This window comes from Pelodiscus sinensis, chromosome 2, assembly GCF_052426305.1.
Source record: "Pelodiscus sinensis isolate ZL-2025 chromosome 2, ASM5242630v1, whole genome shotgun sequence".
Taxonomy (NCBI): domain Eukaryota; kingdom Metazoa; phylum Chordata; order Testudines; family Trionychidae; genus Pelodiscus; species Pelodiscus sinensis.
Window position 1 is genome coordinate 207,947,490 of NC_143053.1, and position 15,093 is coordinate 207,962,582.

The window sequence follows — 15,093 nt, forward strand, 5'->3', positions numbered from 1 at the left end:
ATCATTTCTGCCCTCTCCCACCAGCCCCATAGCCTGCCTCTGGTCCTTGCCTGGCCTGTTGGAGGGCTTCCCATGTGCCTGAACCCCTTTCCCCCCTCCCCACACTGCTGCTCAGCCGCAGGGGTTCCTGACCCAACCAACCCTACTGGGAAAGCACTGACCTCGCTGTCAGGGTTTCTGACCCCACCAGCCCTGCTGCGGCAGCCCCGTGGATCTACCGCCAGGACTCCTGGCCCCACCGCAGCAGACCGCTGACCCACCAGAGTCTGCTGGCATTCCAGCTTCCCTGCTTCAGGCTCAGCTGGACTCCCATGGCGGGGATCCCAGCTTCTGGCCTCCCTGTAGCCAACCTGGCTGGGTTCCCAGCCCCCAGATGGCTCTTGCCTCTGGCCTTCCACTAGGTCCCTCTGGCAGGACCCCACGGATGTTGCCAGACCAGGGAGTCCCAGCTGAGAGAGTTTCAACCTGTACTTGGAAAACTCCATCATGTGCTTCCTGCTGCTCCGTTCCTATATTTTTGATGTGCAAAACCACTGCAACCTGTTACTATTACCACAAGTTAAAAATGGAACAAACTGCTGAAATGTGGACTTGCTCTATATGACATTAGCTAGTGGAGGGGCACTTTTCATAAATTGTCACCCTGGGAGCCCCTCGTGGTAAAGTTCTGCTCCTCAGTCTACTGGATTGACAAGCTCCGTTACCTGCTCAGGAATCTAGCTAACATGTTAAAGTTTGAAATGCGGTGTTAAGAATCTCTCTGGGTTCTCTTTGGGCCTGATTTTGCCCCCTTTAAAAGTGGCAGACTTCTGACTTCAGTAGGTGCAGCACTGGGACCTTTGACACAATGAAGTTTGTTAATGCCCGGTAAAGTCATTTTATATATTTAAATATAGTAGCCCAGTGTCTGAGAGTCTGTAACGCTTAAATGCTGGCTGTTCCCTCTAGGGGTGGTGCTGTTGCCTGAAATGCTGGCTATTCCCTCTGGGCGGCCCATGCTACATTGTGAGTGCGGGGTTCAAACAGCTGCTTGCACCACTTGCTCCCATGCGGCGGCCCAGCTGAGTGGCGCAGAAGTCAGCCGAGTGCCACAGTGGGAAGCGAAGGGGGGTGGGGTGGTGACATGCGACATGACAGCGGCTCCAAGCCCCGCCCTCTAGCCATGAATGTCACCGTCCCGCCCCCCTTCACCTCGCGCTGTGGCGCTTGGCTGACTTCTGCGCCACTCAGCCGGGCCGTTGCGTGGGAGCAAGTGGTGCAAGCGACCGTTTGGGCTCCGCGCTTCCCGTGCAACACGGGGAGCGGGGAGTCCAAACAACCATTTGGGCTTCGTGGTCCCCCGAGTGAGAGGCAGGAGAGGGAGGAGAAGAGAAAGAGAGAGACAGAGAGAAAGGCAGGAGGCACAGGAAAGCTGAAAGAGAGAGAGGGGGAGGCATTAGGAGGAGGAGAGAGAAAAACAGAGAGAGAGACCGGAGGCTCAGGAGAAAAGACCGACGTGAAGGAGAGACCTGAAAATCCCGTCTTATGACGGGCTAATTGGCTAGTACATTTAATAAAAGTGGTCCGAGACTAGAGGAAAATTACTTGTAAAAGAGAGACATTTTACTTCCCAGTCTTCTTCTTCAACACACATTTTGAGTCACTATACAGTGTTTTCTCCCTTCATTATCAATACATCTAACAAATGAACTCTTCTCTTTCACGTACAGGTTGTATGTATGAAAAGGGACCTAGACAGTTTTATGATGACACTTGTGTTGTTCCGGAGAAGTTTGATGGTATGTATTCCATATTACTATTTTTTTTCTCGTGTGGGGCGTAAGAAAGGGAGTTGATCAAAAAGGTCAGTAACATTCCAATTTAAGATATCTTAACACACCATTTGCTGTGCACCCAACCAAAGCTGACCTTTGCTTCTTAAAACCAAAGTCTCCTTTTCAATAGGATATCAGTCTATTTTTGCTAGTGAGAGATTCTGTATCCAGAGAGATATTGGAGGAGCACAGTTCTGGCTGTGCTGAGAAGTAATAGAAGGATTTCCATTGCACTGATGATCACATACAGCTTGTTATTAGAGATTTATTGAAAGCTGATCCTGTAATTAACAAAGCAGAACAGAAAGCAGCTCCTCTGGATTTACTGATGACTAATGCAGCCTGTTGTGTCTCATTGCCCATGAAGAGTTGAATTATTGAACACAAGGGCAACAGAGCAGTTTGGGATTTGATGTTTTGTGTGCGTTTGTTTTTTGTCTAGAGAGATGTCCCTATTATAAGTGGTGCTTTGTACTACTTGGTAATTGCTGAAAGGGGTTCATACCTAAATCGTTATCTTTTTATAGAACTGGCCATTGTAATAAATATTTTGCAAAGATGTATAATGGGATCACTTTAGATAAAATAACCCAAAGTCATCTCAGTATATGGATTTCGTGGTGCTACTCTGATTTGCCACAATTCTGTAGCATTGCAACCAAACGCATAATTAGGCCCAGCTAACTAATTTACAGTAGAACCTCAGAGTTACAAACATCAGAGTTACAGACTAGTCAAGCTCATGCCTCATTTGTAAACGGAAATATGCCATCAGGCAACAGCAGAGAACCTCCTTTCCCAAAAGAGCAAATACACTACAGTGCCGTGTTAAACGTAAACTGTTAAAAATAAAAGCAGAATTTTTCTTCTGCATAGTAAAAGTTTCAAAACTGTATTAAGTCAATTTCCAGCTGAAAACTTTTGAAAGAACAACCATAACATTCAGAATTTCAAACTTTTTATAGAGTTACCCCCATTCCCAAGGAGTTCGTAACTCTGAGGTTCTACTGTAGTTGCTGTTTTGGCTTAGCCTCTCCTCCTTTGCTTGTTTATAACAGGAGTGAGTGGATGTGTTTCTGTTGGCTGCAAAAGGTCTCTGCACATTGCTTAATGGAGTTTGTAGAGCTCAGATTTTCCCTAAGACATTTGTACATGTTTTCAAACCTTTGCATGTCTAACACACAGGTTGCATCTGCTTATGAATGGTAGAGCTCAAATTAAAATGAACCTGGAGAATTACATACTCTTGAAACAGAGTTGATGTGGAAGAAGAGCAAGATGCAAATGGAAGATTGTAAATGCTATTAGACCTAAGCTTTCATGATTGCTAAACCAAGCACTATATTGTCACAGAGGGAATGGTTTTACTGACAGTCACCCTTGTACTGTGGGTGATGGAGCACATCCTAACTGTGCTTTTATTTAGCACAGCCTCTCAGATATTTATTGCTAAACAAGAAACATTACGCGGCTGGTCCTATTTCCATGGACACTTGTGACAAATTCCTATTTACATCACTGGGAGTAGGACCAGGCCCTATGTTTCAGCACATTTTATTTTTAAAAAATAAGAATGAAAAGGTGGAACAAATTATTCCTAAAAATCAATTTTTGGAAATAAGTATGCTCTTCATGGGAAACAACAGACTTCAAGCTGCTGTAAGTGGACAGTTCAGTGCTCTTCACAAAGTCAGGCTCACATGTAATATGAATCTGTATGTGTGTGTGTATATGCCTCTAATATAGTGGATGCAGAAAAAACGGTGCATCATTCTAAAAATGGCATTGCCTGTGGCCAGAATAGGGTAAAAGTGGGATATATCCAGCAGGGAACATAAAGTTTTGGGGAAAGATTCTTTGCTGTTTCTGTTGAAATCAGTAAATCTCTGAGTACTTATGCTAGCTAAGAGCTGGATCTTCAATAATACTACACTGCTGTTTACACAGCTATACTTGGAAGAAAAAGCCTGTCCTTGAAAAGTAAGTGGTTGCAGGATCAGGATTTAACATAAATAAAAGAGCCAGGAGTTGATTTATTTGTTTTTATCAGCTATTGTCTGATTATAAAATGGTTTATTCTATTTTTAATGCTTGTATTTGTTTGATTACATTGAGCCCTTCTGTCATGGCAATACTATCCTTATGCTTTTGGATAATGTAATATCCTGACTTCTATCACTAGGTGGGTGAGGTAACATCTTTTATTGGATCAATCTCTTTTGGTCAGACAGACAACCCTTTTGAGTTGAACAGAGCTCTTTTTCAGGTCTGAGAAAAGTACTAAAAGTGTCACAGCTAAATATAAGATCAAACCGATAGTTTGGTGTTAGTAGTTAACCCACAGTTTAAGGGACCATTCATTGTGCCTGTAGTCAAAGAACAAAAAGGGAGATTAGTGGGTTACAGATTGTTGTAATAAACCATAAATTCAGTTTCCTAAATGTTCCCTTAGAATATATATGCTCACTACTTATGCTAAAATGCCTATTCTATCTTGTATTTAGCTGTGACACCTTTAGTATCTTTCCCAGAGCTGAAAAAAGAGCTCTGTGTAACTTGAAAGCTTGTCTCTTGCACCAACAGAAATTGGTCCAATAAAAGGAGTTACCTAAGCCATCTTGTCTTTCTAATATCCTGGGACTGACACAGCTATTACCACACTAGTCAGGGCAGGCTGCTTATTGGAAAAACTTGCTGCTCTGGTGGTGGAGTAGAGTTTTACCAGTAGAATTATAGCCCTCCCCTGTGATAGATAGCTCCTGCTCTGAAGAACTAACAGGCAAGGCAGACAGAGAGGAGAGACATCAGAGGAAGTGACTTGATCAAGGTCATGCTAGAGGATGGTAGCAGAGCCAGGAATAGAACCCAGTTTTTCTAACTCCTGGTCCAGCATCATCTAGACTGAGACCATGCTGCTGTTGTCATTAGCAGAAACAAAATTACGGTTCAAGCCCTAAACCTTTTACATTGGTGTTTCCATGAGCTATTCAGTAGGAATATGATTTTAAAACAAGCAAACACACAGTATGGAGGGAATAGTTTTTCATGAGCTATTTTCGCAGAGCAGTTAGCAGAATGTTGTTTACATGATAGCTTTTGCTGGGTCTGAAATTTAAGCAAAAATAACTTTCTCTTCTTCAAGGGGAAATGCTAATCTAATATGTAGGTATGACTAAATATAAAGCATGCTAACGATGAACCATCTTGTATGCAAGTCCAATATGCCACAGAGGAACTCACATATCTGCAGGATTTGCATGCCTATACATAAAGCCCATGCTGTTTAAATCCAAGTCAAATGCTCTGTCAAATTTCCCTTAGAAGTATTTGCATGCAAAAGAAGTTTTAGTCAATAGGGTTTTGCAGCTATATGAAGCATACATTACATTATCAAAATGGGTGTGTGTGCAAAGTATTGTATACAAATGAAATTCTTCAGGCATCAGAGATGTTTACAAAAACAATTCATGCTCTTTCAGATAGAGGGTATTGCAAAATGTTGTTTGCAAGTGAGATTTGCATATATCAGAGTTAGATGAAAAACAACAAAGAGTGACATGAAGCATGACTGAATTTAGGTACTCTACATTTTTGTCTTAATTTGCTAGTAGATTACCTATATGAATGTATTATATATAAAAACAGCAAGAGGAAGAGGAAAGTAATATATGCAGACTTGTAAAGTAATAAGGATTTTTTTTCCATACAATTTTCCGAACTGCATAGGTTGGTTTGACATTTCATCTAACAAACTGATTGCTAATGAATGTTTGACATTATTTTGTGTGTCTGTGCATAGGTGACATCAAACAGGAGCCGGGAATGTACCGTGAGGGACCCACATATCAACGGCGGGGTTCACTTCAGCTCTGGCAGTTTTTGGTAGCCCTTCTTGATGACCCATCAAACTCCCATTTCATTGCGTGGACTGGCCGAGGCATGGAATTCAAACTGATCGAGCCAGAAGAGGTGGGTGTGGATGTTTACTGTTGGAAGGACAACACATCTCAAAACAGATTTATGCACCCTCCAAATTAACTTTATTCCTTTTCTGGAGAGATGCATTCCTCTCCTTCTGAAACTTTATTTAGGTTGTATGCTTAAGGGAATATAGAGGGGACAGGTAGTATACATGCCAGTAGGTTTAGAAAAGTTACACATTGCTTTACATGTCTTGATTCATACCCAGAGTGTCACTAAAATAAATGCAAGCTTAAGTTCCATATTTAAAAAATACTCAGCATTCACAATTGGAGGCCCGATTTTCAGACAAATTACATGGAAAATAGTGGGAGTTACAGGCTGCTGAGGTGACTACAGACTAGTCTCAAGTGGCTGTTAAGATTTCTGTGGTGCTCCATCTACCTCCTCCCCATACCTTTCCACAAACCCATCAGCTATTGCAGTTCCAATGGCTCCCCCATTTATAGCAGTCAGGGGATTTATAGAGGAATGCAGACTCCATGTGTATTTACTTACGGTTGGACTTTCCCCAGACTTTTTTGACTGTTGCTTGCAGACTGAAGGCCCATGATCTCTTGCATATACTCTCTTGAGCTCTTTAATGTTAATGTTGCAGTCCTATAGCCATACACAGAGCCAAGTTCAGAGATGGGCAATTCTGTAAGACCCTGGATACCTTTATAGTGCTCACCATACACAAATTACATTACATGGTTTTGGTTTTACTAGTAACTCAGATCAACACCATCGCACAATTTTTTTACACAAGCTAGGTTGTTCCTGGGGTTTTGTCCACAAGACCTCTGTGTGCCAGACCATTATTTGCTCAAGAGTTACTTAAACACCTCTTTTGTCCTACTTGGCGATAAGCAGCTCTACCTGCCAAATGGACTGAGCAGAAATGACATTGCACTTTCATACAGTGTTCAAGCACTGCATCTATTTGAAAGCCACCAAGGTCTGTCACCCAGTTACAGATCCTTTGTGCTCACGCACTCACTACCTGAGACTGAGGCCTTGTCTACACTGGCACGTTTTGTTGCCAAAAACAGCCTTTGTTGACAAAACCGTGAGAGTGTTTACACTACAATGCAACTTTTGTCAGGAAAATCACCCAGTTTTGGTGACAAAGAACTTCGACCCCTGAAAGAGACTTTTGTCTTTTCCCTTCCCTTTATTGTCAACAAAGAGCCACTGAGGACTCTGTTGTTTGTTTTGTGCAAGAGAACTGGCTTCCGCCACTATCCCATAATGCCTGCCCTGATGGCTGTGTTCGGTGTTTTGTGATCTCTGCTACCCTGCAGGCATTCTCCCCTAACCTTTTAAAACTTCAGGAAGTAACTGACAGCTGAGTGAGCTCCTCAGTTTGGGAAACAAAGAACAAATCATTGGAATGCTTCTGTTCAGCCCTGCACTAGAAAGACAGGAGCTGGCAGACTGCTGCAAGAGGTGGAGGGTTGGAGAGATGCTGTGCCATTTTGACATTCCTCAGCAGGGAACGCTCACAGAGCTATGCGGGAATCCCAAGAAGCACCAGGATCAGCTCTACCTTCCCACAACACTATGTACTCATGAAATGTCGGCAATGGGAGGCAGAAAAACTGACTTGACCGATTTTCACTTTGGGCAACTTTTGCATGTCAATAGCACTTTTGTTGCCAGACCTTCCCAGTGTAGCCAGCCTAACACAATATTTATTGGTTTTGCTTACTCTGAAGGAGTACAGGTTGTTTCAACTTGTATGCCAAGAAGCTGTAAAAAGTGTATGCTAAAAAAGGGGTAGACTGTGCTAAACATTTCTGTTAGTTGCTTTTCTCACCACATAACTCTACTTTGATCATTCATCTTGTGAATGAAACAAGTTTAGACGTGAATTTCTTTACCTTTTAATCCAGCGTGCCAAATTTATAGGTGATGTGTAAGTGGGCTGGCATCTAAATTACATTTGGAAAGTGAACATCTTAAGGTGGTTTAACATACATAGTGAGGGCTTAGGAGGGACTGCTGATTTATGTGGCATCTTAGTGAATGGCAAGCTACCATGTGAATCCACAACACACTAGCTTGTCATGCACTAAATGGCCAGCTATTGATTCTATTACTACAACTAAAAGTTCATAGTGACCTTTGATGCACTGCTGTTGCAACCAGAATTAACCTTCCTTTAGAGTTCATAAGCTCTTGTTCCTTATGCCTCATGTGGAATAACATTCCAGCAAGTGATTGTGATGTCACAAACTGGATTATGACTTATGGTGGAGAATGAATAATAAAAAACATGTTTTCATGGAAATACATCTTGTAATAAAACAAGATGCAGAAATGCAGACAAAAAATAAGGATAGCAGCAGGCATATCACTCTCCATAGAATACTATCATAGTTTTCCATGAGTTGTTTCAATTCATCAAGGTGCTTCTAAGTTGTGGTCTGTGCTGCCTATATTTGATATCTTGTCTTTTTCACCAAGCTGGTTATCCAACCAGTTCTCATAGCAGAATAGGGGTTTTTAGTTTTTCTGCCTTCTGCATCTACGTTAGCATATACAAGGGAAGGGTGGTTTTGTTTTATCTTGCACCTTCTAATAGTTTCACTACTGCGGCTGCTGCAACTGCAATCTGTATGCCTTTCTGAACTGAAGTGGAAAGTTTTTGAGTGATATAGAGTGTTCAGTAACAAAATGATAGAGGAAAAGCAGAACGCTCATCTACAAAGTTGCATGAAAGAAGAATTTTCTCATTGCCTTTGGGAGGCACACTCTTTAAATGTATTTATATTTCTTTCTTTTTGTTTTTATTTAATTTTAAAAATAAAGGAGCCTGTTGTCACATCTTTAGTAAAAGATTGTATGTGTGGTTTAAAAATCATGCTGGGGCATGGGAAATTCAGATATCACAGCAACTGTTTCTCCTTTATTTGTGCCTTCCACCTGCAATGGTTGTTTTTGTATTTTAAAAAAATCTGATGCAAAGGTCTGCTTCTTAAATGCATTTAACAGATCGCTGCTAATCCATTTCTGTGGCAGGTGGCCCGTCGCTGGGGGATTCAGAAAAATAGACCAGCTATGAACTATGATAAACTTAGCCGTTCACTTCGCTATTATTATGAGAAGGGAATCATGCAAAAGGTGAGCAGCTAATGTAGCATTAAATTTCACTGGAATGTTGCACGTTAATCCATAAGTGATGCTATAAGAAGGAACAATGGTAATTGCATTGCTCAAGCAGGTTTTTCACTCTTCTGGGCCTGTGCTAATAGGGTTGCCAGGTATCTGGTTTTCGACCAGACAGTCTGTTATTTCTGGTCCCTTTTCAGTTAAAAAAAATGGAAATGTAAAATGTCCAATATTTTCTGTTTCTCGCGGATGGAAGGCTGGTGGGGACATTCTTCCATGCTGCGTCTAGTGAGAGCAGGGGAAGCAAGGAATGCAGGGATATTTAAAGTCGCAGCGTTTTGTTTTTGTTTTGTTTTTTGCTCAACAATTTTGGGTCCCTGTTTTTGTTTTTTTGTTGTTGTTTTTCTCAACCAATTTTTTTTCCCTGCCATGTTCGGGATTTTTTTGTGAAAGTATCTGGCAACCCTATGTGCTAAGGTTTTGTATTTTATATGCTACAAGTCTAGGTCTAGTGTGCATATGTACACATAATTATTACATAGTATTAATTCGGGGTTGTGTATACATATGATCATGATAACTCTCTGATCTGGTCATAATGTAAGAACAAAGACTAGCATGCAAAAAATAGGTGAAGTGATGCCCGTAGGTCAGAGAGAGGCAAACTACAGAATCCACTAGGGACAGTGATTTGCAGAGCTAAATTACCTGTCCAGCAAATAGATACTTTGGTAACTGCAAAATAGAGGAATTATTGGTTTGATTTCACAGTGATAGTGATTTTTAATGGATTCTGGAATGCAATATAAGTATCATAGTGACAAACACTTAATATTTAAAATAACTGATGTACAATAATGTGGTCCTATAGTGTGGACAAACAACCCCTGTTCCATTCCTGTGGACTTGATTTTATTTGAAGTTGTTGCAAGCATTCAACTCAGAAGTCAATAGGAGTTCCCTGCTTGCTCATTTTGAATCATGCTCTTGTGTTTCTTGATGTTATCAGAGATCCTAATTATCTCCTTGCATTACTTGCATCCTTATCTATTATTCACATTAGCTTTGTGAATCTACTCAGCTAACAAGTTTAAACCGGGCATTGACACTGTGCAATCCAGTGATCTGAGCATGCTGTTGTAAAGTATAGAACTTATGTTATTGCAGCATTAAGCTTGTGAGATCAAACTTTCCAAAGCTGGAAAGTTTCAAAGCCAGAAACTGACTCCGCAAAGTACTAAGGTCCAGGTTTTTAAAGTTGTTGAGGTGCCTAAATATAAAAGATAGGTACTTTGGCCCATATCAAGGGTGGGTAATAAAACGGCTGTGGTTCACTAGGATTAGCCCCTTGCAGTCCACTGCCATAATATTTATGGGTGATTGCAGTTCCTGTTAGCCACAGATCACCATTCCTGGCCAGCGGGAGCTAACATCACCTGTATCTATGGAGGCAGAAGAAAATATCATGGCAGTCACCTGCCAGAAGCTAACCCTGGGAAATCAGATCCAGTCTGTGGCTGGTATTTGCCCACCACTGGCCTAGATCCTCAAATGTATTAGGGACCTAACTTCCATTCATTCCAGTGGCAGTTTTCTGCCAAAGTAACTGAGAATTGTGCATAGATATCTTTTACATTCCCACTAGGTGCCTCTCTATACATTTTAGGTGTATAAATACCTTCAAATAATTGGACATAAGTGCCCGTTGTGAAGTGTTGAACCTTCAGTTTCCAATTAATTCAGTTCAGCACCCATAAGCTGCTGCAGCAGTGTTAACTCACCTGGTCTGCACATCCTGTATGTTTACCAGTATCCATTAATAGCCATGACTAACTTTCATATTTTACAAGTAGAGATGAATAGGACACTTTACTTAGCCACGTTGCACAGCAGATATCAGAACTGAACAAACATAATTTTTGGTATTTACAGACCTCTGACCCTTTGAGCTTACACCATTAATCTTTTAGCATTCACTTTTCTAAACATTTCCTTTTTATTGTTCATAGGGAGAGAAGACAAGGCAGTTGGCCCAAACAATTTATAAACAGAGCTTGTATAGTCCTAGTTTAGACTTTGCACATAAGGGCTCAGCAGGTGGAGTGTGTGTGTTTCTTCCTTGTCTGCTTTGCAAGCCCTTCTGGAAACTAGCTACGTTGTGCTTTTAAAGGGTATGCCACCATTTGGGTTTTTAGGACAGTACTTACCTGTTTGGAAAGGCTGGATGCTTATTTGTTCTAGTGTAAAATTGTTTGTAATTTACCCTAGCAGTCACCCCAGCTAATCAACTAATTTCAGGTAAAAGGCCAGTGAAGATAAGCCCTAAATTGTAGCGGGTACTTGCAGACTTAAGACAGAGTTCTGTTTTCCATGACTAGCCTGAATCTCTTAAATTAAAACCACTAGCTTCAAATGAAGCAAAGATGGTGCTTCTTAATGAGGATTATGTTCCCATCCACTTTCATTTTCATAAACATAAATTCTAAATTTGTAATCGTGCACTGTAAACTTGGTAGGGATTGAGGGAAATACACTTTTCCAGTAAGAGGTTAAATCTAGCACATTTTTGCCTATATCTGTTTGTTGTTCAGTCACAGGGCCGGAGCTGCCGCTTAACACATGACTGCATCCTTGTTTGCGTGCACAGCCCCTGTGCTATGACTCAATACATTACAAATTATGTACATTTGAGATAACTTGAGTATAGATTGATTTGTATTACGCTAAATTCAGTTCTATTCTATTGTGGATTATCTATGTTTTAGTTGACACATCACCGTGCGTAACTTCATGGTTTTGTGGTACTACTGAGGTAAAAAGCTGTTTGCTTTCTCCAGGAAGAAAAGCATTGTTGAACTACAGAAAGTGATCACAGTCAGAGGCTTTAGAAATAGAATCTTTTAACTCATCCCTACCCACACCCTCCATGGAAATCAGGGTTGTGCTCTACCTTGAAAGTGTTATGCAGTCTGCTTTTCCACAACTCCCACTGGCTGCAATGGGTCCAGAATTCCACTCCTAATTTTGGTGCCCGAGAACTCCCATGGCACATTATTTCTTTGTCTAGTGATAGCTGATTCCTCAGAAATCTGTAACTCCAAGTCGTCAGAGTGCTAATGCTCACACCATTCTTCCTTTCTTTCCTTCTCCTTTTCAACCTCGTATTAAGGTTGCTGGAGAGAGATATGTCTACAAGTTTGTTTGTGATCCCGAAGCCCTTTTCTCCATGGCCTTTCCAGATAACCAGCGCCCCTTGCTGAAGACGGACATGGAGCGACACATCAACGAGGAAGATACTGTGCCTCTGTCCCACTTTGACGAGAGCATGGTCTACATGCAGGAGGGTGGCTGCTGTAACACCCATCCTTATAATGAAGGCTATGTGTATTAATAGCAATGACAGAGAAGGGGACACCCTCCCCTGTGCTTCTCCTCTATCACAAGATCCAGAGGAAAGCAGAATCCACTTCAGTTTGTTTTTTAAATAGTACACTAAAAGGGGCTTTTCCTGTTGCATTACTCCTATGTTCTGCCATGGACAGCGCACTTTATTTGAAAGGAGAGGGTTGGGATTTAAACATTTATTCTGTGCAACAGGAGGAAGAGGGTGGGTTTACTTTTTACTTACGTTTGGGAAGGGAACACACAGGTTTTGAGTACAATGAAGCTATATTGTCTGTTTTGTTTCATATCGGCATAAGATATTGTACATTTTCTCTGGGTATCCATAGTACAGTTAATTCTTATTGCGTAAATTAACTGTTTGGATATTATTATCAGAGTAACCTGTCTTGGGCATTTGTCTCTGGTCATTCCTAATTGTCTTACTGCAATTGTAAAGAGGATCAAAGCATAGATTGCAGGATTTGACACATAAGCTAGAAATAACAGACCTCTCATTTACACATTTGAATACCTTTTTGTCATTCTGTTCACGTCTGTTTTCATTTTATATTTTTGTTTTCCCTGCTGTTCAGAAGATGCCCATTTACTTGGATGTTAGGCAGAGCACACCCATCATTACTGGTGTCCTAGGAGCACAATTCCTGACTTCAAACTGCAAGTTACAGACTTGTAGCATAGCATGTTGATCTGATGTTACCTTGCTATGCACATTCACCCTTTCAAAGTCCAGTCGAGGGTAGTAATTACATAGGATGGGCTTTTCTCATTGTCATGTCAGCGTTAACTGCAGGATCATGATCAGGGGAGAAAAACATTTTGTTTCCTTCCATTTCCTTTGCAACATAAATAAGTTATTTAATCAATAGGAATTAACTGTACTAAGTCACATATCTAATTATGCTGTTTAGACACAGCAAGCACTCCTTGAGAAAAATATCCAATACACTAAATAGGTACTTTAGTAATTTTTAGACACGGTACCCATTAATATGCATTTAAACCTTTTACTGCTGTGTTATGTTGATAACATATATAAATACTAGATAACGCTAATGCTTCTGCTGCTGTCTTTTTCTGTAATATTCTCTTTGATGCTGAATTTACTATGACCATTTATAAGCAATGCTGTAACTACAGATAGCATTTCAGGACAAAATAGATGACTTGAACCATTTATTGCTTAGAAAATAGCTTACGCCATAGCTGTGCTATAAGCAGCTTTTATGCGCATCGACAAATGAATAGTAAGCCTCAGCTTGCTAAGGGAAGCTCTGCGGAACCTTTTGTAACTTTCGGTGGAACGGAGACTAACGTGAACTGTCAAAGACCACAATGAAGTCGCTGTATGACGTTGTAGTGCTGGCACTGATGTTATCAATCAATTTGTTTTGGACACTAAATGTAAATGTGATCAGAGATGTTTGGAAGACCATTTAAAGTTTTGAGGTTTTTTGTTTTGTTTTAAATCATTTTATTTTTGAGAAGAGGGTAATCTTGAAAAAGCAAGACACATTATTCTACATGTAAAACAATCAGAAAAAAATAGATTTTAAATATTTATCAGCACCTTTTCTGAAATGTAATGTTTCTGAGTTTGAAGAGGGTAAAAAAATGGGGTTTGAACAGCCTGGTGAAATTTAAAAAGCTATTACTTCAGAAGAATACCTCACTTTCCAAGTCCAGGGAAGGGAGGACAGATGAACTCCTAAACATAAAACCACAATAATTGTAATTATAATGGATGTGATTTCAAAGACACCCATTGGTGGTGGCTTAATTTTCCACTTAATGTCAATCAAGAAACCAGTAAGCTATAAATGATTTCTTATGCAGTTCATTCAAAATTCAAAAGCAGTGACCACGAGACCGAAGGTGCAAAAGAACTCTCTGGGCATGCATCTAATTCACCTAAATCCATAGGGCAACATATGTTATGATTGTATATATGCCTTTATATGCCAACTCCTTATGTCAATAATTTATAGGTCTCATTGGCACTTACAGTTTCGATGATCAACCCAAAATCAAAGCAAGACCATGGATGCTGCAGCATTTTCACCAAGAAAGGTTAAAGTCAGAACTTTGAAAATTGTGACTTCTATTGAAATAAGGTCTGAAGGAAACACATGTTGATGGAAAAAGTCCTTTGATCCATTTTAATTCCATTAATGTCACTGTGGAGCACTTCCTGTCTGGAGCAGGGTACTGGTGGGAGGGTGTGGGTCAGAAAAAAGAGAGAACATTGCATCAAATGTGTAATATTTAAAGAGAATATATATATATATATATCTATATATCTGTATATATATACAGTGTATGGTAGTGACTCACTGAACAAAATGAGCAATCAGCCCAACATTACATGATCTCCCAGCAAAAGAAAAAAAGCTTTCACTGAACTGATTAACCCTTTGGAAATTGTACCTAAAAGACTTATTTAAAGTTCTGGTTTTATTCCATTTTTTTGTTTTGTTTTGGTTTCAGGTAGATTAATAAATCTGGCAGCTGATTTCTGCAAGATTCTTGTGTATTGAATTCCTAATTTTAACTGAAGAGGAACTTGTTGCAATTTGGCAGAAGTTTCTCATTTTAGAAAAAAAGAAATGTAGTATGTTTGTTTCAGGGGTTAGCATTGCTTCTCACAAAATGCTAAACCAAAAAAAGAAAAAAAAAATCAGGCAGTGGTGTGTAAGTTATTATATTATGAATTTTAACCAATATTTATGGAGCCAGAGTAAGTATCTTTGGCAGAGGGGTGGGGAAAACCCTGACTGAACCGGAGTCACGTTTAAAGAAC

General features: G+C 40.3%; 1 protein-coding gene across 4 annotated transcripts in view; it reads left to right on the forward strand.

Moving 5' to 3' along the window:
• The window catches only part of ETV1 (ETS variant transcription factor 1), an 81,208-nt gene extending 66,394 nt beyond the window's left edge, over positions 1-14,814 (forward strand). For all 4 annotated transcript variants that reach the window (XM_075922294.2, XM_075922295.2, XM_089776681.1 and 1 more), the window contains 4 exons: positions 1,708-1,778; positions 5,614-5,783; positions 8,802-8,903; positions 12,061-14,814. In XM_075922294.2, coding sequence (XP_075778409.1) covers positions 1,708-1,778; positions 5,614-5,783; positions 8,802-8,903; positions 12,061-12,282 — 565 coding nt within the window. In that variant the 3' untranslated portion in view covers positions 12,283-14,814. The remainder of the gene's footprint in view (positions 1-1,707; positions 1,779-5,613; positions 5,784-8,801; positions 8,904-12,060) is intronic.
• The last annotated feature ends 279 nt before the right edge of the window (positions 14,815-15,093 follow it).